The 22473-nt window shown below is 40.6% G+C and overlaps 1 protein-coding gene across 3 annotated transcripts; it reads left to right on the top strand.

Moving 5' to 3' along the window:
• Window positions 1-21942, top strand: bicdl1 (BICD family like cargo adaptor 1). Of its 3 annotated transcripts, XR_013283624.1 has the most exons (12): window positions 1-327; window positions 504-832; window positions 3044-3259; window positions 9005-9121; window positions 11205-11351; window positions 12606-12785; window positions 12874-13092; window positions 14238-14381; window positions 15123-15253; window positions 15352-15472; window positions 16470-16597; window positions 18077-18223. XR_013283624.1 is itself a non-coding variant. In XM_077522282.1 (11 exons), exons 1-11 carry the CDS (start codon window positions 267-269, stop codon window positions 18245-18247), a joined length of 1836 nt encoding a protein of 611 aa, XP_077378408.1. In that variant the 5' UTR covers window positions 1-266; the 3' UTR covers window positions 18248-21942. The 3 variants fall into 3 exon arrangements, 2 of the variants coding, with proteins under 2 accessions (XP_077378408.1, XP_077378409.1); XM_077522282.1 differs by lacking the exon at window positions 16470-16597 and having other exon boundaries at window positions 18077-21942; XM_077522283.1 differs by lacking the exon at window positions 16470-16597 and having other exon boundaries at window positions 448-832; window positions 18077-21942.
• Window positions 21943-22473: the final 531 nt, after the last annotated feature.

The following is a 22473-nucleotide window of genomic DNA, read 5'->3' as shown; positions in this document are numbered from 1 at the left end:
GAGATGCGATTGAGCAGACGGCGAGAGCTTCTCTTCACCAGACTAATGTCTCCCGAGTAACCGGCTGACGGCAAAATGGGGGACCCGGAGCCCTGCGACGGGGTGGGCGTTCATCGACAGACCTTAGCGGAGCTCATCGATGTCGACGTTATAACATTTGTTGTTTCTGGCGTTTAACAAGAGCCAGTGAGTGAGCCGCAGACGAGGGAGGCGTTGTTCGCTGTGATTCACTCCGAAGCAGAGCTGCTGTAAGTTAACGACGAGTAATGGGAGTCGTTGAAGGAGCTACAACAAGGATGGATGAATTTTCAATTACAGGCCTGCCCGGTAAGCCCAAACCGATCCGAGCAGGGTGGGTTCATTCGGTGTAAAAAAAAAAAAAAAAAAAAAAAAAATCAGTCGTCTCCTACCTATCTGTCGCCTCGTCCTCCGTCCGACTCCTGCCAGGGAGTTGGCCATGTCTGCGTTCTTCCTCGACCTGACCGCTTCTGGTGTGGCTTCAGCACCACTGGAGCTGGACAGCGACTCCATGGAGCAGTGCCTCAAGCCCGCTGCTCACGAGCCAGGAGGCTGCCCGGCTCACCCGCTGCGCCACGCCGGCTCCGGAGGCCTCGGCGTGGCGTTGGAAGAGGAACTGGCCATGCTCAGCGACGAGCAGGATAAAGCGGGAGAGCTGTCCCTGGACCATAACGCCGACCTACTGTCGCTCTTCCGCCAGAAGGAAAAGGATTTGGTGTTGGCTGCCAAACTGGGCAAAGCTTTACTAGAAAGAAACCAAGATTTAACGAAGCAATATGAGAGAATGCACAAAGACCTCAACGACAAATTAGAGGTAATGAAGCGATTAATGCTTCCAATTTTGAGTAGCCTACAATGCCCAATCAATAATGTAAATCAACTGGGATAATTGACCAATAAGTGGTACAAGTTCACTTCCGTTTTAGTTAACATGTTGCCATAGCATGACAAAAGTTAGCTCAAGGGCCAATTTGATTACAGTCTTCCCTCGCTATAACGCGGTTCACTTTTCGCGGTCTCGCTGTATCGCGGATTTTTTTTTTAACTCATTCACTGCCAGTCATTATAGAAAATTTTTTAATTTCCAATACTCACGTGATATTACATTCAATAATTATATATAAACCGAATCTACCAAATAACAGAATAGACTCCCTACTTTTTGCCCCGTCCCGTTCTTTTATAATTGACAGTAGAAAAAAGTAGGTTTGCCAAAATACAGCCATTTCTCCCATGGACTCTGAAACTGTGTTTATTTTGTATAAAATGGGGCAATGATGTCATCTACCAGCGGTTGGGCATCAGTAAAGTCGTTTCCAAGTTTGATATTCACAGTGGAGCATAATCAGATTCGCCCCCATTTAGCACCGCTCTAAAAAATACAATTGACAAGTATACTTGTCAAAGGCAGTGAATGAGTTTTAAGTGCAATTTTGCATATTTTTTTACAGTAATATACCCATTTTATAAAATTTATGAAGGTTTGAACATTGTCAATGTTTGAACAAGAGAGAAATGTGAGAACATGTAAATGCCTCAATGAGAAAAGTGTCTAAATTGTGTGGTCGGGGATTTTTGAGCCTTAAAACATTTATAAGAGTTGTAAAACATAAAGCTAACTACTTCGCGGATTTCATTTATTGCGGGTATTTTTTGGAACCTAACCCCAGCGGAAAACGAGGGAACACTGTATTTCTATTCAAGCTTTTCTTCTGAGTGGTGTCTGAAGGACATTCATTCAAATCGATTTATACAATATACAACAAAAATTATTTCAAGGCACTTTTCATGGCGTGCTGCAGGTGGCCTTGATTTATTGGTAGGCCTACTAGCAGGAAATAATTCATAATGACTTTGCTCAAACTTTCTAGTTTTGCTTCTATGCTGAATTGTATTCGGGATCTCCAAAAACTACATGGTGTAGTCTTTGTTCTTTTGTTCTTTTTTGGGGGGGGAGAATCCTTCATCTGAGCCAACATGTGGCCTGAGAAAAAAAAAAAACAGGAGCCTAATCTCCTCACCGTACTCGGCTCACTGAATCTACTGTACATCTGTTCAGCCCTTTGATCCATATTCATCCTCATGGTGCAGCTCAGGATTAAGCTGCTTCCCAATATCAGACTCATTGATGTTGTTTCGGGTTTTAGCTTGTTTTGTTGGGGCTGTTTTTGAATCGTTTGTTTACTATCCGTCCATTTTTTATCAGGGCAACAACCAATGCATCTAAACTAGCCATTGTCAGTAGCAAATTGACCAATTGGTCATGACTATCAGTAGAGAAGGATGAAATTTTGATTTGAGTTGATCTTTATTTATCTCAAACAATTAAAGAATAAAAATAAATACACAGTAAACAAAGAGACTATACCAAGTAGGGGTGTGAATTGCCTAGTACCTGACGATTCGATTCGTATCACGATTCACAGGTCACGATTCGATTCGATACCGATTAATCCCGATACGAATTTATAAGTCGATTGTTGCGATTTTTTTCATTCAAATTTAGAAAATACTAATCAGTAAGCTTGTAGAGTGTAAGATTTATATGAAAATGTATTATTTATTTATCTGAAATTTCAGTCTTATAGAGGTTGTAATCTGTTTCATGTTTGAACAGCATTAAAATAAAATATTAAGGCTTAATGTTCCGTTCATATAACATTCTTCCATGCTCAAGGTGTGAATCCTAAAAAAAAAAAAAAAAAAAAAAATCGATTCTGCCGATTATTGAATCGATTCGAGAATCGCGCGATGTAGTATCGCGATATATCGCCGAATCGATTTTTTTTTTTAACACCCCTAATACCAAGTGTTGTCAAGCAAAAGCTTACCTTGCGCTATGGTTAATTTTTTTTTTTTTACTTTGCATCTAGTGCAGTTTTTCTATTCCATTGGTGATCGACCTCCTTTTCTTGAAGCACTACCGGCTCATCTATAATACCGTGTAATATATACAAATGTTTTCATGAACGTTAACAACACCACTGATATGATATCTAATCTTGTCGCCCGTCTCTTCCGGCAGCACTTGGAGCAGGAGAAGCATGAGTTGCGTTGGCGTCTGGAAAATCGAGAGGGGGAGTGGGAGGGCCGCGTGGCCGAGCTGGAGACTGACGTCCAGCAGCTGCAGGGAGAACTGGAGCAACACCAGCTCCAGCTGAGAGAGGCTGACAGGGACAAAACTAAGGCCATCAGCGAGCTATCCGAACAAAACCACCGATTGCTGGAACAACTACGAAGGGTGAGAAATAGCACGAGTGCGAATGTGTGCGTGCGTGCTTGTGTGTGCTTCAGATGTAAAGCTTCAAGCAGCATGGAAGATTTAATTAGTCTGGGCTTTGTGTCACATGGCTTTAAGTGTTCTAAAGAAAACCTCATGCAAAGAGGGAACACGTGCTAATTTCTTCCTGGGTTGGTTGTCGGGGTCTCTCAGTCGAATTGCAGTTTGCCTAAAGATGTTCAACCAGATGCACAAGCAGACAATTTGCCTTCACACCATCGGTCATACTTCAGCCAAAGGCGCCGGTGTGAAAGGTGTGCTTTTGAAGCTTATCATGCTGAATAATTTAAAGCCATTGCCCCGCACACTGCAAAACCACTCTGCATATTGACAGCTATTTCGAGGTAGTTATTATGAATTGCATTAGTAGGAAATGGTCCTGGCCTGGCTAACGTCACATATCCACCAGACCCTTGCAGTATTTAGTCGGGTGTGTAAATCTCTCGAATCAAGACGATTCGATACGTATCTCCATACATGGGGAACGATGTGATACAAGGACGGTTAGATTTTAACTCATTAGCTTCCAAAGACGTATTTATACGTTTTTTGTTTTGTTTTTAAATGCTAGAGCATAAAGAAGGCTTTGATGCAGCCGCTGAACTGAAGAGAATGCTTGAATCAAAGGTAGTTATTACAAAAACGGCCAGTAGGTGGCAGCAGAGTATAAGAGATCAACTGGTGCCATGTTGCAAAAAGCTCTTTTCCCCACTTTTAAACAGATTTGTGAAAAACTATATTACTATGCTAATTGCTGCAAAACGGAAACATAAAAATACACTTGCGAAACCTTCTTTTGTTAGGCTCCATGTTTTTATAAAATATAGAACACAATATTCTGTGGGCCTTGAAAAATCAGTCAAAATCCAGTAAAACAGCCGGGAGTGAATGAGTTAAAATGGAATGATTCGGTTCGATTGAGCAGGATAATTGTGGCAAATATTTTGTCCATGTGCTTAAGAAATCAGGGGAAATAATTGAGCTAGGAATTAGGAAACCTCACACTCACGGGTGATTAAACGTTGCTGAGAATACAGTCTGGACTACAAGCTGTAATTATCATAACATCTTTGTGGACAATAACAAAACATAAGAAAGATACATGTGCAATTTGCACCTGACCTCATTTCAAGAGATTCCACCACGGTACTTTTAACGGCCTTCTGTGACTCGACCTCTCCAATGAGAGTTTGAATGTACATGAGGGTGAAGTTTGCCTTCTTTCTTGTCATTCCGTTCATTGTTTACTTTATCTTCGCCAACATGTGCTCCTTACACAAATCGCACTTAGGCCCGGGGAACGGAGTGGAATCTCCTGCGCACACCGGTTGGGATCGAGTGTATTTATAAAGGCAAATTGCGTGCAGGTGTGCGTATGAGTGTCTTATAATCTCCGTTTTTTGTTTTTGTTTTTGTTTGTTTGTTTGTTTTTGGCGTACGTGAAGCTTGGGTTTTGTTCGTACGGACTTTTATAGGCAGGTTCTCATGTACGGTTTTATACATGTCATGCCAGGGTCAAGTTTGGGTCATGCAAGGGTTATGTTTGGGTCATGACCGTGAGGTCAAGTGTCTGTTTTTTTCTGGAAAAACGCTCTGTGATGTCAAGAATCTTTCATCTCTTTACTTGATCAACAGCCAATCAGATGATTCCATGTCAGTCCTGTTCCCCACATGTCTAGCCACAGCCAATCCGATCAATTGACTGTCTATTTAAGCCAAACCGAGAAGTGTGTGTTTGTCGGATCATTACCTCGGTTCCTCTGTGCATCTCCGCAGCCCAAAGGGGGCTTGGCGTCTCGTGATTCTCGATGCGCTCTCATTGTTTCTCGCCTAGTCAAGTTTGTTCTACGCCTCTCGATGTGATGCTGGTTAAATTCCTAATTGTTGGACCTTAGATGTATTTGACTTCATCCTACTCTCCCTAATCTAAATCTGACTGCTGCAGCCTCATTTTAGTGTGATGTCATAGTTTAAGTGTATAATTTGCCCATGCTTTGACTCAGCATGTTGCTCGCTTGCTGCGGCCTGCCCTCCATGGCAGGGAGGCCAGTAATGCCACATGGCAAAAATGCCTCAGAGATTTGTACCCAAAAGCTGACATGCACATCTTAATCTTCCTTTGCAAGATTGTCTGTCTGTGGCTTTGTGTGTACATTGATCCTTCTCCTGGGAAAAGAAGTTCTGCTGCTTCACACATGCTGATAAAGAGACGACCTACCTCCCTTGTTTTTTTTTTTTTTGTTTTTTAATGTTTGAAATTGCATCTTGCTCCTGGGCTTCCTCTCATCCTGGTTAGATTATTATTCTAATCAGCTTCTGTCCCAACGGCATCATCGTGTTTTATTAAAGCAGAGTGCAGGACCAATCCGTTGCTGTAGCTGTAAAACAGCGTGTGTGTTGATCCATGAAAACCTTTCTCTGATTGTGTGTGGAGGGGGCATACAGTATGTTATGGTTGCTGTTATTGTGTGACATTCCCACGAGTTTAGTCGACTGCATCGACTCAGATCTCATGATTAATTTCCTTTGCGCAAGAAGATGGCAACCTTGGATAATAGAACAAATGAGGTCAATCACAGTGCTTGCTTGTTCCGCCCCTTTTCTACTTTTCTAATTGGCTTAACGTCCGCCCCCTCCTCCGTGTTCCTCATTACTAAGCAATGGGCTGTCGCTAAGTGATGTCAACTGTTTACAAGTCTGATTGGATGGTGAGAACATAAACTCCCTCGGGGGAGCTGCTTGTAGGAGGCGAGCAATTTTCATTTGTCCCAGCTCACCTCCAGTTCTGATTGTTGACTCCGTGAATCAAAACATCTGATCAGTATCTAATTAGCTCCCATCTTTGAAGCAGTTGAATAAAACACCCTCTTTGTAACAGGCCCACAAATGAATAGGAACTCCTTTTGGTCATTCTTTTGCATCAGCAACAAGAAGTTATGCCGTTTCTAATCGGAAGCACAGTAACACTCGAATGTCTGACATAATTTAAAGTTTGCTGTTGCCTTTGCTAACCCATCACAGCAGTAGCAACATTGTTTTGAGTTAATCATATTCATTTAGGTAAACTAACCAATGGCTCAGTTGATTCTACGCTTTACCCCATTGCTTGCTCGCTTGCTTGTTTGTGATTGGGCAAAAGCGATCCAACGAATAAACAATTGGGAATGAACCATGAAAGAACTCTTTCTATTGTGATATTATCCACATTAGAATTGTCCAGGCTCCTTAAATTTGAGCTGTTAGCCTTTTAAAACTGAGCAGTTTGGCATTAATTGATTGGAAAACTCGGGAATAATTAGGGGTGTTAAAAAAAAAAAAAATCGATTCGGCGATATATCGCGATACTACATCGCGCGATTCTCGAATCGATTAAATAATCGGCAGAATCGATTTATTTTATTTATTTTTTTAGGATTCACACCTTGAGCATGGAAGAATGTTATATGAACGGAACATTAAGCCTTAATATTTTATTTTAATGCTGTTCAAACATGAAACAGATTACAACCTCTATAAGACTGAAATTTCAGATAAATAAATAATACATTTTCATATAAATCTTACACTCTACAAGCTTACTGATTAGTATTTTCTAAATTTGAATGAAAAAAATCGCAACAATCGACTTATAAATTCATATCGGGATTAATCGGTATCGAATCGAATCGTGACCTGTGAATCGTGATACGAATCGAATTGTCCGGTACTAGGCAATTCACACCCCTAGGAATAATGTCTAAACAGTTACAAAAAGGATAGCCTAGCAAGCAGGGCGCTCTGCAGGAAGTGATATAAATCGCGGAGTAAGATGCAGCACAGCGGGGATTAGGCTATAATCCATGGTAATAGCCTTGCCATATGCATTGAGTCAGGACCCAAAACAACTTTGCCCCTCACTCAAGCTAATTACTAACAACGGGTAACATATTGATTGAGGTAAAGATCTAAATTGTGTGCGTTTTTGCCTTTATTTCTAGCTTGACTTGACATAAACCATACTGTATGCTGGTCTCGGTGTTCAACAGTTCATATTTGCAGATTAGTTGTACAGTAATTGGTAAATTATTGCCGTTTTTCTTTTGCCATGTTTTTGCAAGCATGATGGAAATGGGCAATGTGAGGAATTGGCTCTTTGCACAGCTCGACTACTTCCTGAACTGAATACCACGTTTTTGTTTCCTGTCTTTCGTGAGTGGACAAACTGATTAATCCAGGTGTGTCTGGCCAATGTTATTGTAGTTGCTGAAATCAGGCACACCTGGATTAATCAGCTTGTCCACTCATGGAAGACAGGAAATGAAGGAGTGGTGTTGAGTTCAGGAAGTAGTGGATTTGTGCAAAGAGCCCATTGGCAAATTAAGTGAGTGATATGTCAGTCAGCCATGATCTCAGTCTGTCAGTCTGTAGTTAAAGCTTATTACGGGGACGTGACCCTGAAGTGGCCATGACAGACTGCATATCTGGTTGCTCCACAAAGAGGAGAGTGTCATGCAGCTGTCCACAGATACAGTACTTCCGCCGCTGCCTACGTCCTCGTTCTCTATCTGTCTAAATGTGGCTGTTTAGGCCCTGGTGGTGCAGTGGCTGACTTTGAGAGAAAAAAGAAGTGAAATGCAGCAAAAATGAAGAGAAATCCTGACTTGTATTTCACTGTGACACACATGCACGATAGTAATGCTAATGCTTTCTTTTTAAATGCTGCTTTATCACTGCCGCGATGCCATGAATGGGAGGTTTACCTCAGATGAAGTATTTGGGTTGAGATGTGAACACGGGTTAGCCATGACACTACACTACCCATAATGCTTTTCTTTCCATCGCGGATGACCCTGATTAACACTGCTGCGCATGTGCGTCACAGACATAGAAACCAACCCCGGGAGAAGTGCGAGACGAGGCAGTTTTCGACAAAAACAAAAGCCAAATAAATAAATGACTCGGCGACTTTTAAGTTAGTGGTGCAAAAACTATGATAGAGCACTCTGTTTGTACACTACCGCAAACGACTCATTTCATACAGTAAATACTGTGGAGATGTCTGAGGACAGTCATCATGTCACTCTGGCTCTGTGATTGGTGAAATGGAGTAAAATACAAAAAAATTTGACGCAACAATAAAAAGAATGTTGATTTTGTAACTTTAATGTAAAATGAAATTGTATTCACATAATCGATAGAATATTAAAAAATAGTCAATAGTGACAGCCCTAAATGTAGACATTATGTTTGTGTACATGTTTAGAATGCAGTTTTCTTTATGCTGTATTAAGTGAATAATTTTCTAGCAGTTGTTGTCAGTATGCCAGTGATCATCTCGTAATTGGCAGCTCCCTGACTACAACGTTATGCTAATAAAGCACAGTCAGTGATCCCATAAAGTTCGCTGATGCTGCGGCACGTGATTGCACAACTACTTGAGCAGGAAACTACTGTATTAAGTGATTCTGGAAGCAGGCCTTGAGATTTTGGGAAACTTTTTCTTTTTTGTTTTTTATAAGCCGTTATTTTAACATTTACGGGAACAGAATTAGGTGGGAGGATTGACACATTGTATAAACGGCGCAGCTGAGATTCCCGTCAGGGGGAAATAATTCAAGTTGTTGTCGGTCCAACTTTACGTCACTATCTGCACTGAGTACATGTGTGTGTGTCTGTTTGAATTCTTGCTAGTTTTCTCACTGCAATTTATCTCTCTGTGTTGTCCAGGCTGCAGAGGTGGAGCGGCAGCTATCCACTCAGGTGCATTCATTACGGGACGACTTCAGGGAGAAGAGTACGTCTACAAGCCAGCACATGACACGACTCGAAACGCTACAAGCTGAAGTAAGCCATTATCAGCGCAGCCCCTCAAGTATGGTTCCACTAGCTCAGGGGTCAGCAACCTTTCATGTCAAATGAGCCATTTTAGGCCAAATAAATTACAAAAAAAAATCTTTCTGGAGCAGCGGCGTGGTGAGGGAGTGGTTAGCACGTCCGCCTCCCAGCTCTGAGGACTCGGGTTCGAGTCCAGGCTCCGGCCTTCCTGGGTGGAGTTTGCATGTTCTCCCGGTGCCCGCGTGGGTCTTCTCCGGGTACTCCGGTCTCCTCCCACATTCCAAAGACATGCATGGCAGGTTGATTGGGCGCTCCGAATTGTCCCTAGGTGTGCTTGTGAGTGTGGATGGTTGTTTGTCTCTGTGTGCCCTGTGATTGGCTGGCAACCAGTCCAGGGTGTCCCCCGCCTACTGTCCAAAGCCAGCTGAAATAGGCTCCAGCACCCCCCCGCGACCCTTGTGAGGAATGAGTGGTCAAGAAAATGGATGGATGGATGGATGTGATCTTTTTTAAATATCGCCAACTCCCCCACAATATCGTGATAATATCGTATCGTGACCTTCATATCGTGATAATATCGTATCGTGACCTTCATATCGTGATAATATCGTATCGTGATGTTTGGATATCGTTACATCCCTAGCATATACCCCGTGGTTGACTTGGACTGTCTGGGTTGCTCCGAAATAAAAATGTCACATTCATCCAACATCAACAACTTTGAATTTAGAATATGAAACTCATCCATTCCGACCCACCCATAAAACAATTTCCATATCTTTATACTTTCTCTCTTGTAGCTCTGGCCAGCTATAGTGAGCTAGTTTTCAATATTTTAATGAAGAAAATCCTACCAAAGAGACACAGATTTTCTTACTGTGTTATGACAATGTTATTGCATTAAAAAAAAACACTAGACAACTTATGTTAGGCTATTCTCATCATTTGCTCTTTCTCTTTGCATCTTGCTGATTAATTTTCCCCTCCTTCCCGATTGGAGCAGCAAGGACTCGAAGTGAGTGGTTAGGTTAGCGGGTGTTGTCTGGCCCCACTGCATGCTGCATGTAAGCTGCCTTCAAAGTATGCACACAAGGATTGTATGAATTGCAGATGATTCGATGTGCTATGCTGTTGCCAACAAAACGGAATGGGAACAGAAACAAAAAATCAAAAGACGAATTTCATTTCTACGCTATTTTGCATGAAGTATCAGTTTGTTATCTTGATGGCAACCCCTGTTTCTTAATGTCAGGCATAAAAAAAAAGAAAAAGGCGCACGAGTTGTGTTGTGATGTCACTCGTGCTTATGTTTAACTGCAGCCACGTACGATGAAGCATTGATAGCACTAAGCACAGTAAAAGTGCTTACTTTAAAATTCTGTGTCTTCTATTTTTTTTGTCTGTCTTTTATGTGACAGCAGGGAAAACACCCTGACTGCACAGACTTCACTTTAGTTGGTTAAAAAAAAAAAAGAAAAAAAAAGCATGTTCTATTTTTAGCTGAGTCGCTGCAATGTCTGTTTGCTTCCATTTTTCATCCGCTTTGATTTTTTTACATGATGAGGTCTCCTGCCGTTTGATCTGTGTGAGGAAAGACTAATGTGGCGCTATATGTGTGATATATAAGTAAGCGATTGGCGCGTAAGCTGCTGCAGTGTAAAAGTCGGTTATCAGATGTAGGTCAAATCCAGATGGGATCAAATCGTCATATGCTGTTGTTAATTTTAATGTTTATATCTCTGCTCAGGCAAAAACAAACCAAGTCCCACTGTGAAGAATATGTTGAGGGCAAGTTGAAGGTCGTCACTTGCTGAGTAAGCTGATATTAAGCTTTGTGTAGGCGCAACCGTATCACCAAGACATTCCTAAGACGAGGGTGGCTACTGCCGCCTACGCCTGCGCTAGGCAACCGGCATTCTTACGACCAGTGGGAGTACTTTTTAATCTCGTGTAAGAGCCCCGTTTGCCTGCAGACGGGACGGCACAATATTTGGCCTTTCGTCACGTCTGCCATCGACCAGGAAATCAAGACAATACCAAGAATCCGTTTTGATGGGGTGTCAACTCTAATCACTGACGCCGAACATGTTAGATTAAGATGCTGTCGGAGAGGAAGATGGAGCTGGAGCGGCGCGTGCACGCCATGCTGGAGGAGAACGAAGTGCTCAAGAATACCGTGGAAGACCTCCGCGACAGGACGCTGGTGCTGGAGAAGCAGTGTCACGAGAAGGACCTACAGGTACAAAACTCGATAACAGCTTGCACTGATTTTTCTGTTTAAACATCGGGAAGCTTGTGAAGTTTTGGAATTTAACCACAGTTATGGGGAACATCACATATCGTTTTCCCCAGTTGAAACCAGATGATGGTGACATGAGTTCAAATCAGACGCTCGACCTCACGGTCATGACCCAAACATAACTCTTGCATGACTCAAAGTTAACCCTTGCATGACCCAGTCATGACAATGTTACTCTTCATTTAAAGCAGGGGTGTCCAAACTTTTTCATTTGAGGGCCACAAACAGAAAATCAGAAGGACGCAAGGGCCACATAATGTTATGAAGAGAAATTGTGTTTAGTCCTAAAAATTGTACAAATAATTTGTTTGTGCTTTTGCATATTTAGAAAAATGCTAAAGGTATATAAACCAATTTATTTGTAACATGGCAGTAGGATTATTATAGTTTTGGAATTTTTCATTTTAGTTTTTATTTTGTTTTGAGTTTTGTTTTTTTAAATTTAGTTAGTTTTAATTAGTTTTCAGAGTGGTTGTTAGTTTTTTTTTTTTAATTAGTTTTAGTTCTTTAATAAATGCTTAGTTTTAGTTTAGTTCGTTTCAGTTTTTTTTTATTTTATTTTATTTTATTTTTAAATGTGTATTACTTGTGCACAATATTTGAAAAAACACCATGGGCTCAATGTCATTATTTCGGTTTATATCAAAATAAATGTACTAAAAATCACATTTAAAATAATCCCCAAAGGCTCATATATAAAATTAATTACCAAAGACAAAAACGAAGGACCTTTTTCCTATAATTATAGTTGCTGTAGTTTTATTTTAGATAGTTTTGTAAACATAAAATGTAGTTTCAATTAGTTTTCTTTTTTTATAAAGCATCTTCGTTTTTATTTTATTTTGTTTAACGAAATTGTTGTTTTGAATTGTAGTTTTTTTTGTTAGTTTTAATTAACTAAAATAAACTTTAATAGCACCTGTGTTTTTCGACACCCTCCCTTCTTACTTTGACCATCGCAAACATTTTGGATTTTATTTTATTTGAACTGAGTCAAATGCCATTTTTAGCATATGTCGCAAGCCACTAAAAAATGGACGGCGGGCCGTAGTTTGGCCACCCCCTGATCTACACCTTCTACTTGTATTGGTAGCCTTCCATTGTTTGTGTTTTTCTTCAAGCCATGTTTTGACTTTGTTGAGCTCCGAGGTACTGTCATTCTGTGAAGCCGCGCTGTGGTTATGTTGTGTTCAGTTGCGGCAGAATCAGGTGGAGCTGCAGGAAGTTCAGTCGTCCCACAGGCAGCTAACGGCTCGGCTGGACGAGCTAACGGAGGAGAGCAGCCTGCACGGCCTCACCCCCCACCAGTCCAGCCTGATGTGTGAGATCGAGCAAAGCATGGAGCAAGAGGAACAGGAGCAGGAGAGGGAGCAGGTACGCCCGTCCCAACCCGACTGACAGCCACAAGCCACACAAGCTCGGAATTCTTATTTCGACTCTCTGTCCGTCCGTGCGTCCGTAGCTGCGTCTTCAGCTGTGGGAAGCCTACTGTGAGGTGCGCTCGCTGTGCTCCCATCTGCGAGGGAATGACGTCACAGACTCTGCGCTATCCACAGACTCTTCCATGGACGAGTCCTCGGAGACGTCCTCTGCCAAGGACGTGCCAACCGGGAGCCTTCATGCCAGCCTGCTGGAACTACGCAGGCTAACACAGAACCTGCTGGATGGCAACGAGTCAACGGTACCAACAGTTTGAGATATGGCTAGCGATATTTAATTAAATTAAATTTTCTGTCCTGCAGTTGACTGCTGACCTAAAGGCAACTGCAGAGATAGGCTCCAGTTTACCTGCAAGCATGATAGAAAATGGATCGTATAGGTTGCGGTGGTCGGATTAAATTTTTGCACTTTGGAGAGTTCAAGTGTAGTTGTATCCACCAGTACTGCATTTGTTTCTTTCTGACACTTTGACCTTTTACATCTTGGGGATGTTGATAAATTATGTGCTATAAAAGATGACGGGCTAAATTTACAACTACAAAGCCCTTTGCTAAGAAAATGTATTTCTGCTAGACAGCGTTTAATCCTTATAAAGCCTGAACCATAAAATAGAGAAAATTTGTTGTCTTGATAAATAAAGTATTTATTGGTCCTTTTGGGAAAAAAAAACTATTTATTTATTTTTTTAAATGACATATGACTTGATTTGTGTCATATTTGATACATCCAGTCACAATGCTTTTAAATTTAAAAATAGTTCTAACTGTCCAAAATATAATAATAAACCGACATAACAAACATATTAATATTTCTAAAAAATCATAAAGAACATTTCCCACTTTTAATAAGTATAAGTGTGTCTCCTTTCTTTGGGGCGATCTTGCAAGTTTGGCTGGAAAAGCCATCAGCTTGGTGATACTGCCCTCTAATGGATTATGCGTGCAATGCATTTGAGTTTTAATGGGGAGAAAAATATTATACTCGTGAAATAGAGGGCTCAAAATGTGATGCATTTGGCGTTATAGGGTTAAAATGGATTGTAGCATGTGACCTAACAGAAACTGACCCAGGATTCTATTTTTTTTTTTATATTTAGAAAAGGCCAAGTTAAATTCCAGCCTTGTACATTATAATATATTGTTTGACCTCAGAATGTCTTCAGAAAATGGGTTCAGACTATGTATTATTGTTTGCTTATGAAACATCTGACAGTATTTTGGATTTGTTAGTTAACTCGGTGTAAAGCCACTTCTGATTTTTGTGGTTACTCTTTGTGCTTTACTTTTTTTTGTTTGCTGTTTTAACGTTTTAGATTTTGTCCCTTTCTTCATAAGCTTTAGAATTAGTGGCATTAAAATGGAAGTTTTGTGCGTTGACTGTTGAAAGGGTTCTCGACGCAGCGACGAGGAGGCTCTGGAGGAGCAAGTGAAGAAGATGGGAGAAGAGCTGAGAGAAGTCCGAGAGTTGTATGAAGCGGAGCAGGACAAGACGCTCAACAGTAAAGAAGAGTTGCTACAGCTGCACAATCAGGTACGTGGAGAAAGTCAGCTCCATTAGCTCATTCGCTTGCCGCCATTTTCACATTTCGCAATCCCGTTCGCTCCCGGTTGTTTTACTGGATTTTGACTGATTTTGTGAGCCCCACAGAATATTGTGTTCTATTGCTATAAAAACATGGAACCTATCAAATGAAAGATTAAAATCTCTTCTTTCATTGGGGGAAAAAAAAGTTTCTGTCTGTTTCCGTTTTGTAGCAATTCGCATTAGAATATAGCTAAGTTTAATCAATTTTCACAAATCTATTTAAACTTGTGAGTAATTGAGCTTTTTTTCAACATGGCCTTGGTTGATCTCCTTTTGCTCTGCTGACACCTACTGGCCGTTTGTGTAATAACTACCATTTCTGCAAATGTTTGCAGTTGAGAGGCTGCATCAAAGGCTTCTGTATGTGCTAGCATAAAAAAAACCCAAAAACAACAACAACGTATAAATACGTTTTTGGGGACACTTAAAACATTTTTAAAAAATGTATTTATACGTTTTTGGGCGCAAATGAGCTAGACAGTACCTGTACAGTACTGTGCAAACATGTTTGTTGGCCTCTAATATTGTTGATTTAATTAAATTTTTCATAACAGTCATTTGGAAGTAGTTAAACAAACAAACAAAAAACATTATAGATTTCCACTAAACCCAAAAACGTTGTCCATTCAACAAGAGTTGCACAAGAGTTTCACTAAAGTCCATGGCATTTCCTCATCAAACCTGCAGATGGCGCTGCTCTCAGTAGAAATGTGTTCCCTCCAAGAGGAGTCTGAGCGGATGAGGACCATGGCGGAGGTCCGAGAACCCAGCGAGCAGCTCCAGAGTGCCATTAAAGACAGAGATGACGCCATAGCCAAGTAGGGCTCACCAAAAATCAATCAATAAATACATACATAAATAAATGCTTGTAGGACGCCATTCACCATCTTGTGACCGTGTGTTTGTGTCTTTCCAGGAAGAAGGCAGTGGAGATGGAGCTGGCCAAGTGCAAAATCGACATCATGTCTCTAAATAGTCAGCTTTTGGATGCCATCCAGCAGAAGCTCAATCTGTCACAGCAGCTGGAGGCCTGGCAGGTGAGTTGTCGTGATGGAGATGCGTCAATTCGCACCTTGTACTGAAGTTTCTTCACCTTGAAGTCAGTGCTTCTCAAATAGTGGGGCGCGAGGCTCCATCAAGGGGGGACCGTTTGACCTCGGGGAACATGCTTTTGTATTTTTTTGTTTTTATTTATTTTATTTTTTTTACTGTCCGAGAATAAAGTGCAATTGCACGTCCACTACATTAGGGGGCAGTGGCGCACTCATTATTGGCAGAGTGTGCGCAGGGAGCATTCGCTTGGCGGTGTAGAGGTTTTGTTTGCACTGAGCATGCGCGCTTTGCACACAGCAAAAAATAAATAAATAAATAAATAAAAATCAGCACAAATGATTTTATATTTTTGTTTTGCAGGTTAATTTATTTAGTTGTTTTTTTTTTTTTTTTTTGTGCTCCTGAGTTAATGTTGGTGATCAGTTTGAATGCATTATTATTTATTGATTTTATGTAATTTTATTTTTCCGTATCATATGGTTTGACATGGTCAGTCAAAAAATGTTTATAGTTTAATTAAGGGTTTAATTTTATTTTTGAATTTCAGATGCACTTTAAATCTTTTCTGTTACAGTTAATAAAGCTATTGTTTGTTGTAAGTTGGTCTATATTTCTTTCTTTTTTTTTTATTCTCTTATTCGTTAATACGGATGCAGTGTTATGCAGAGGTGTGCTTATAAGAATTTTATAGAAAAATGATACTATTTATAGTCGTGTTGGAGTGGGGGGGGGATGTTTTCTTCTTACTGGGGGGGGGGCGTGACAGAAAATAATTGAGAAGCACTGCTTTAAGTCTACGTCACACAGGAAGTCACTCACTTCCGCATGGTACACTCGTTGAAGCACGCACACACGCGTTTGTAATGAGAGAGTTAATTACTTGGCGGTGATCAGACTCGTTCCGTCCCTTCCTCCTCCTCTTCATCCTCTGTAACTAGCGGCTCTTTCCTCTCTCTCTCTCTCTCTTTTCCCTGCCCACAGTTTGCATCCTCAGGGCTCTTTACAGTTTGGCTCTTGTGGTTTCTGATCTAGTGGCCTTTCACAGCCTCCGTACCAAGCAACCTCTCCCCCCCCCCCACCCGCGGTACACTCCCCTTCCTGCCTTAGAGGTGAGCCCACCTGCACCGTCCCACCATTCCACCCCGCACTAACCCTGCGCCATTCCATGCCACGGGGAAAAAGCGCCCATCCCGGCTGAAACGAGTACGATGTCACCCGCCATTTTGCGTTCATCTGTCTCCGCTGTCTGCCACCTGCATCCGTGACCACACGTTTGTAACGACCATGTTTTTAGATGTTTGAAGGTCGAGTTGACTTTGCTTTTTAGACAACAACTCAAACATGAGCCTCATTAAGATGTTGTTAGGCAAACATTAAAAAATGCATAATAATTAGTTTTAAAAGTGTTTTCGTTTTATTTCAAAACAATAATTTGCCAAAAAAAAATTAAAAATGACAGTAGCAAATGTGTAAAGCGCCACCTGGTGGCCACATAGTGGGGTTACACAGGGGTGTCCAAACTTTCCTCTGAGGGCCACATACAGAAAAATAGAAAGCTGCAAGGGCCACTTTGATAGATGTTTTTTTAGTTAGTTATTAAACATGGTAAAAATCAATTCATTATAAATTGTTGATATAATTTACAGTTACTTATTGTAAACTGCTAACAATCGGTAGTAAACTGACCACACTTAAGAACCATGAATTTAATGTGATGTTTTCACAAATTGGACCTTGACACTAACCAACAAGTGGATGAAACTATTTTTATTTCTGAAACCAAATTATTAGTTGCAAATGTGTGTTTTTGCGTAGCTAGAAACGTTTAATACACCCTCTTTTTTTTTTCTCTTTTTTTTTAACAGTATTGAAAAAATATTTTTAGTATTTGTGGGCCACCAAAAAATGTATGGTGGGCCGCAAATGGCCCCCGGGCCATAATTTGGACACGGCTGTACAAACATCACGATACGAAATCACGATATGAAGGTTACGATACGATAATTATCACGATATTGTGGGTGGGTTGGCGATATTTAAAAAAAAAAGATTACAATAAAAAAAAAGAGAGATTTTAAAACTAGAAGGCCAAAACATCCCTAATGAAAATTAAATTGCACTAATAAACTAGCCACTAGAGGCTGCACACATGGAAATCAACCTGACAGATGTGTTCCTTTTAAATATTGTGAACATGACGACGACGATATTGTGGGAAATCTTTTCTTCTAGATTTTAAGGTGGTCTGCAGTCCTGCATCCCACTTGAAAAAATCCGCTTATCCACTAAGCAGCAGCTGAATCCCATCTCCACATTCAGAACCAAAATGAAAGCAATCTTCAATAAGCTGATTAATGTAATATGTTCACAAATCGGACCTTGGCATAAACAGAAAATGGAGGAAACCATTTTTGTTGCGCTTTTGAAGACAAATTCTGCTGCTATTTTAGCTGTAATGTATTTTTGTGTCTTTGCATATCGAGGAAAGTTTATTAATAGTGGAGTTTACCAGTTTGTGAGTAAAATGTGTAAGGAATTGCTGACCTGGGGCCAGTAATGCGAATGTTGCATGTGTTTTTTTGTTTTAGGACGACATGCACCGAGTGATCGACCAGCAGTTAATGGACAAGCACCAGGACGAGTGGTGCTCGTCCTCGGCGTCCAGATCGTCCAGAGGTCCCGCTGCTCCGTCCTCCAGACGAGCGCTCCGCCTCTCCGACCGGGAGCGAAAACTTTTCTCTTTTTTCAAAAAGAACTGAGTGCGGCAGACGGACGGACGGACGCACGTGGACAAGAAGGAAGTGACATCACATCACAGCACAGAACAGGTGGAACAACGCAGCCAAAGACGGGCAGCGGGCACACGCGCACTGATTTGGAAAAACTTTTGAGTATTTTTATTTTTTTTTCTTCCATGTCCTTGATGTCCACTAGTACACTCTTGGCTCTCACTTCAATTCAGTGTACTAGTACAACAACTGTGGTGTACTAGTAGCATTTCCACTACTTCTATAACTGGATAACATTTCCACACACTTGACCATGAATTACTAGTGAGGCAAAAATGTGCACTAGTTGCAGATAAATACTACTAGTGAAGTGCAAGGCATTACCTAGTAGAATTTTGTAATGTCTCAAGAAGTACAAGTGGCTCACAGTTGTTAAGTAGTGCACAATTTTTGCCTTAACACTAACAATTGTTGTCCTACCAGCACCGGGGTCTGCAACCTGAGGCTCTAGAGCAGGGGTGGCGAGATCCGGTCCTCGAGGGCCTCAGTCCTGCAGGTTTTGGATATTCCCCTTCTTCAACACAGCTGATTCATGATCAGCTCATCAGCAAGTTCTGCAGAAGCCTGATAACGAGCCTGTAAATTGGAATCAGCTACACTTCGAGTAGGGAAATCTATAAAACCTGCAGAACTCCGGCCCTCGAGGACTGCAGTTTGCTACCACTGCACTAGAGCCACTTTAGTCCCTCTCCTGTGGCTCTTTGTGGAGCTCGGAAAACATGAGTAGAGATTTTCTTTTTTTTTTTTTTTTTTACATATTTGTTTATTTTTTAGATCAAATGTTCTTTAAATTAATGATTACATTATAAATTAACAAATATTTAAAAAAAAAAAAACGTAGACCCCAAATTTTAAGTTCTCAGAAAAAGAGACCAAATGTAGATGGAAAAAGTGTTTGAAAATGTCCTAAAAGTGACCATAAGATTTCCAAAAAGAAAGAGGAAAAGCAGAAAATTTGCATAAAAAAATATCTGAAAATTGAACAAAAAAAAAAGGAAATGCTCAGAATGTAACCATAAAATGTACAAAAACAAAACAAGAAATCCCAAAAATTACCCTAAAATGTAAAAAAAAATTTTTTTCCAAAAATGTTAGAAAATTGTTTGCAAAAAGTTAGAAATAAAAAAAATAACCATAACATGTTCAAAAAAGAAAGAAGACAGGCATAAAATTACCATATGTCCATAAAATTGCCAAAAATTTCCAGAGAGGCAGAAAAGCCTAAAAATGTATGAAAAAAATTACACACAAACAAAAAAATAAATAAATCCAAAAACATAAGAGAAGAAAATGAATGAAAATGAATCTCTTGGGCCCTCAGTACATTAGCCTAACGCAAAAACTGTTTCCTTCATCACCATGTTCAAATAATTGGCAGATTTTTGTGGTTATTTTTTGGCCTCTTTTTACAGGAAAGGTTGCTGACCCCTGTAGCATGTGAAAGTTGTGACGACAAGGAGCGTACTAGTAGCTGCATATCAAGGATAATGGACCACATGCTGAAATGTTTTTCTATACATTGAGGTTCGGGGGCTCGGCTTGTACTTTTGCACTTTATCTTCCCCAACAGTCCTCGTCCAAATTGTGACGAGGGGGTCACAATGTCACAATAGAGGCCGAGGCCACTTGCAGGACGCAATCAGGGTCCAAACGTTTACGTCTACCGAGGAAGGTCTCCTTGTAGTGCCTCTGACCCGCCGCTTCTTCCCACTGCCAAGCCTGTTAGGGATTTCATGCTGCACCAATGTTTGCATCGCTCGTGTCATGCTAAGGACACGTATGTTAGGCATAGCGAGCAGCCGGAACACAGCGACACAACTCTTAATTAATTGAGGAATTTAATCATTTTGTTTGGGAGATTTTACATTAAAGAACATCTCACGACGTAAAACAAAAAGTAAACAGTGGAGCCCAGCATATTTCACCAATTTACTCATTATATAGCGTGTTTATCGACACCATCTAGTGCTTAAAGCACTTTCCAAAAGCTCACATTTAACCATTTGGAGGACACAAAATTTCTCATACACTTCAACAAACTGTCAACAGTTATTCTTTCTTGACCAAATTTCTGGCCTGGACCTGCTCGCTCTTCTTCTGTGAAGAAGAAGTCCAGTTCAGGCTTGGCATTGGAGGTGCTCTCGATTGATGTCTGCCACCTAATGGTGAACACTGTCATTACAACAACAGCAACAAAACGAAAGTTACGAATGTAACTACGGTTCTATGAGTCCCGAACGACCGCCAGGTGGACAGCGTCAAGGGGAATTCCGTGCTGGTTACAGCAGCGCCACCTGGCGGTCGGGAGGGACGAAATGGAACTGATTGGCTCCATTGCCCATCCCTGGTTTAAGTGTACATTCTGCCATCTAGTGGAAGAGAAAATATTTTTTTTGCCTGTCACGATACATCTCTGGCATTTTTGTGAAAATGAAAAAGAAAACAACTGAACTCTCCACGTTGGATCAATCAAAACGAATTCTCTTCAGCACTTTAGCTTTCATTTTACTTTGAATACTTTTGTCAGGGAGGCCTTCATGTTTGTTGAACATCCCCCAACGAATGCATCATGAACTTGCCCATGAGAAGAAACACTCTCTCCTCTATTATTTCAAACATTTTCCTAGGTAACCAAATTCTTCCAATGTTTACACAAGCGTGAGGAGGACAAAAAAAAAAGTCACATAGCAAATCCTGATGGAAAGATGGGTTGACTTGAAACTGATCCTCGACGTTACTATTTTTTTTAGGCAAAAAAAAAGAAAAGAAAGAAAAGAGTCTACCTCCATCCTCACTGCTTCAAGACTTCACGAGCACTTTGAGTTCTTACTAAGCTGTCGGGCTTCCGTTGAGGTGACGTGATGATGTGAATGCAAGCTGTCATGCTGGCTTCTCTTTGTCTGTTTGCGTGTGCGTGCGTGTGTATGTATGAGCTGTGCGAAACCTATGCAGATGTCATCTCAGATGGTTGATTGAAGGGAGAAACCCAAAGGATTTTTTTTTTTTTTTTTTTACATACAGTATATAAAAGAAGTGTAATTAGGTGGGATGAAGTGAATATATTTATAAAGAGAAAATCCACATATTTTCAATATTTGTTTTTTCTTTTTAGTCGTTAAAGCTGTTTTTTCTTTTGTTTTTCAACATGTTTTCTTTGTTATTGTGGAGGCTGATGAGACCTGACAAGAGAAAGATAACATTTGCTATTTTAATGTTAACATGTACTCATTTACAAACATTATTGTGTTTAGATGATAATTATGACAAGCCATGTTCTGATCAGGAATTAGGCTTGAATGAATTGTATTTGAATAAGCTTACTGCTTAGGCCGGGCCATGACCTGCAGCCTGAGTGTTGACGTCCTTTGAGTCGTCCATCGTTGAGGTCAAGGCGACACTTGACTTGCATGCATGTGCGGTGGCAAATAAGCGAGATCGTCATTGTGGAAGTGAATGATGGAAAAGCGAAAAGAAGGAGAAATTCGCTCCAAGTTGAATGTCTACAATTTCCGCTACAATCATCATTTGCTTTTATGTCCACTTTCTATAAGTGTTATGCTAAAGGTGTGATGTAATCTTAATGATTGAGAATGACAATGGTAGCATCCTCCTTATGGTTTGTGTCTGCTCTGTTTATGTTGATAAAGCCATTCATGAAGACTCTATGAAGAGTGCCTTATTAAAAAAAAAAAAAAAAAAAGTATGCTGTTGTTGGGCATGTATGTTACAATACATTTGGACATGTGACATCGGGTGATCAAAGAATAAATGCCAGTCATTCTTGTCTTGTTTTTACTCTTTACATCATTGGAGAATTTCTGAGCCATTTTCCAACTGAAAACATTTTCATAAGGATTTTGCGTGATGAGTAACCATTCGGGTAATTGCGAGCGTCTGCGTGTGGGTGGCTGTGACACAGGCACATCATTCACTCTGTTTGTTTTCTACTTGCTGTTTTGGTGGGCCTATTGTGCTCCCTGGGTGAGAGTTTCCATTCACTGCTGACTAACAACATTGGTTTCACTTGGAGAACACTTCCAACTATTCCAAATATTTCTCGTGCAATTTTCAAGAGGAATTTGTTTCTCTAATCAATACATAACAATCTGCTTTTAACAAACATTGTGTGTTGTGTTGGTCATTTTTTTTTGTATGGCCTGAAAAACATTTTTAAAACATATATTTAGTAATGTCAT

Source organism: Festucalex cinctus, chromosome 5 (assembly GCF_051991245.1).
Source record: "Festucalex cinctus isolate MCC-2025b chromosome 5, RoL_Fcin_1.0, whole genome shotgun sequence".
Taxonomy (NCBI): Eukaryota; Metazoa; Chordata; class Actinopteri; order Syngnathiformes; family Syngnathidae; genus Festucalex; species Festucalex cinctus.
The sequence above is the reverse complement of the archived record's forward strand: the minus strand, read 5'-3'. Positions and strand labels throughout refer to the sequence as shown.

Bases quoted from the DNA above. Each gene is read 5' to 3' on its own strand.
- bicdl1 (XM_077522282.1), top strand. From the start codon at position 267: ATGGGAGTCGTTGAAGGAGCTACAACAAGGATGGATGAATTTTCAATT. The intron at 3,260-9,004 runs GTGAGAAATAGC...TGTGTTGTCCAG, and splicing joins TGCTGGAACAACTACGAAGG to GCTGCAGAGGTGGAGCGGCA. The intron at 14,382-15,122 runs GTACGTGGAGAA...TCAAACCTGCAG, and splicing joins TGCTACAGCTGCACAATCAG to ATGGCGCTGCTCTCAGTAGA.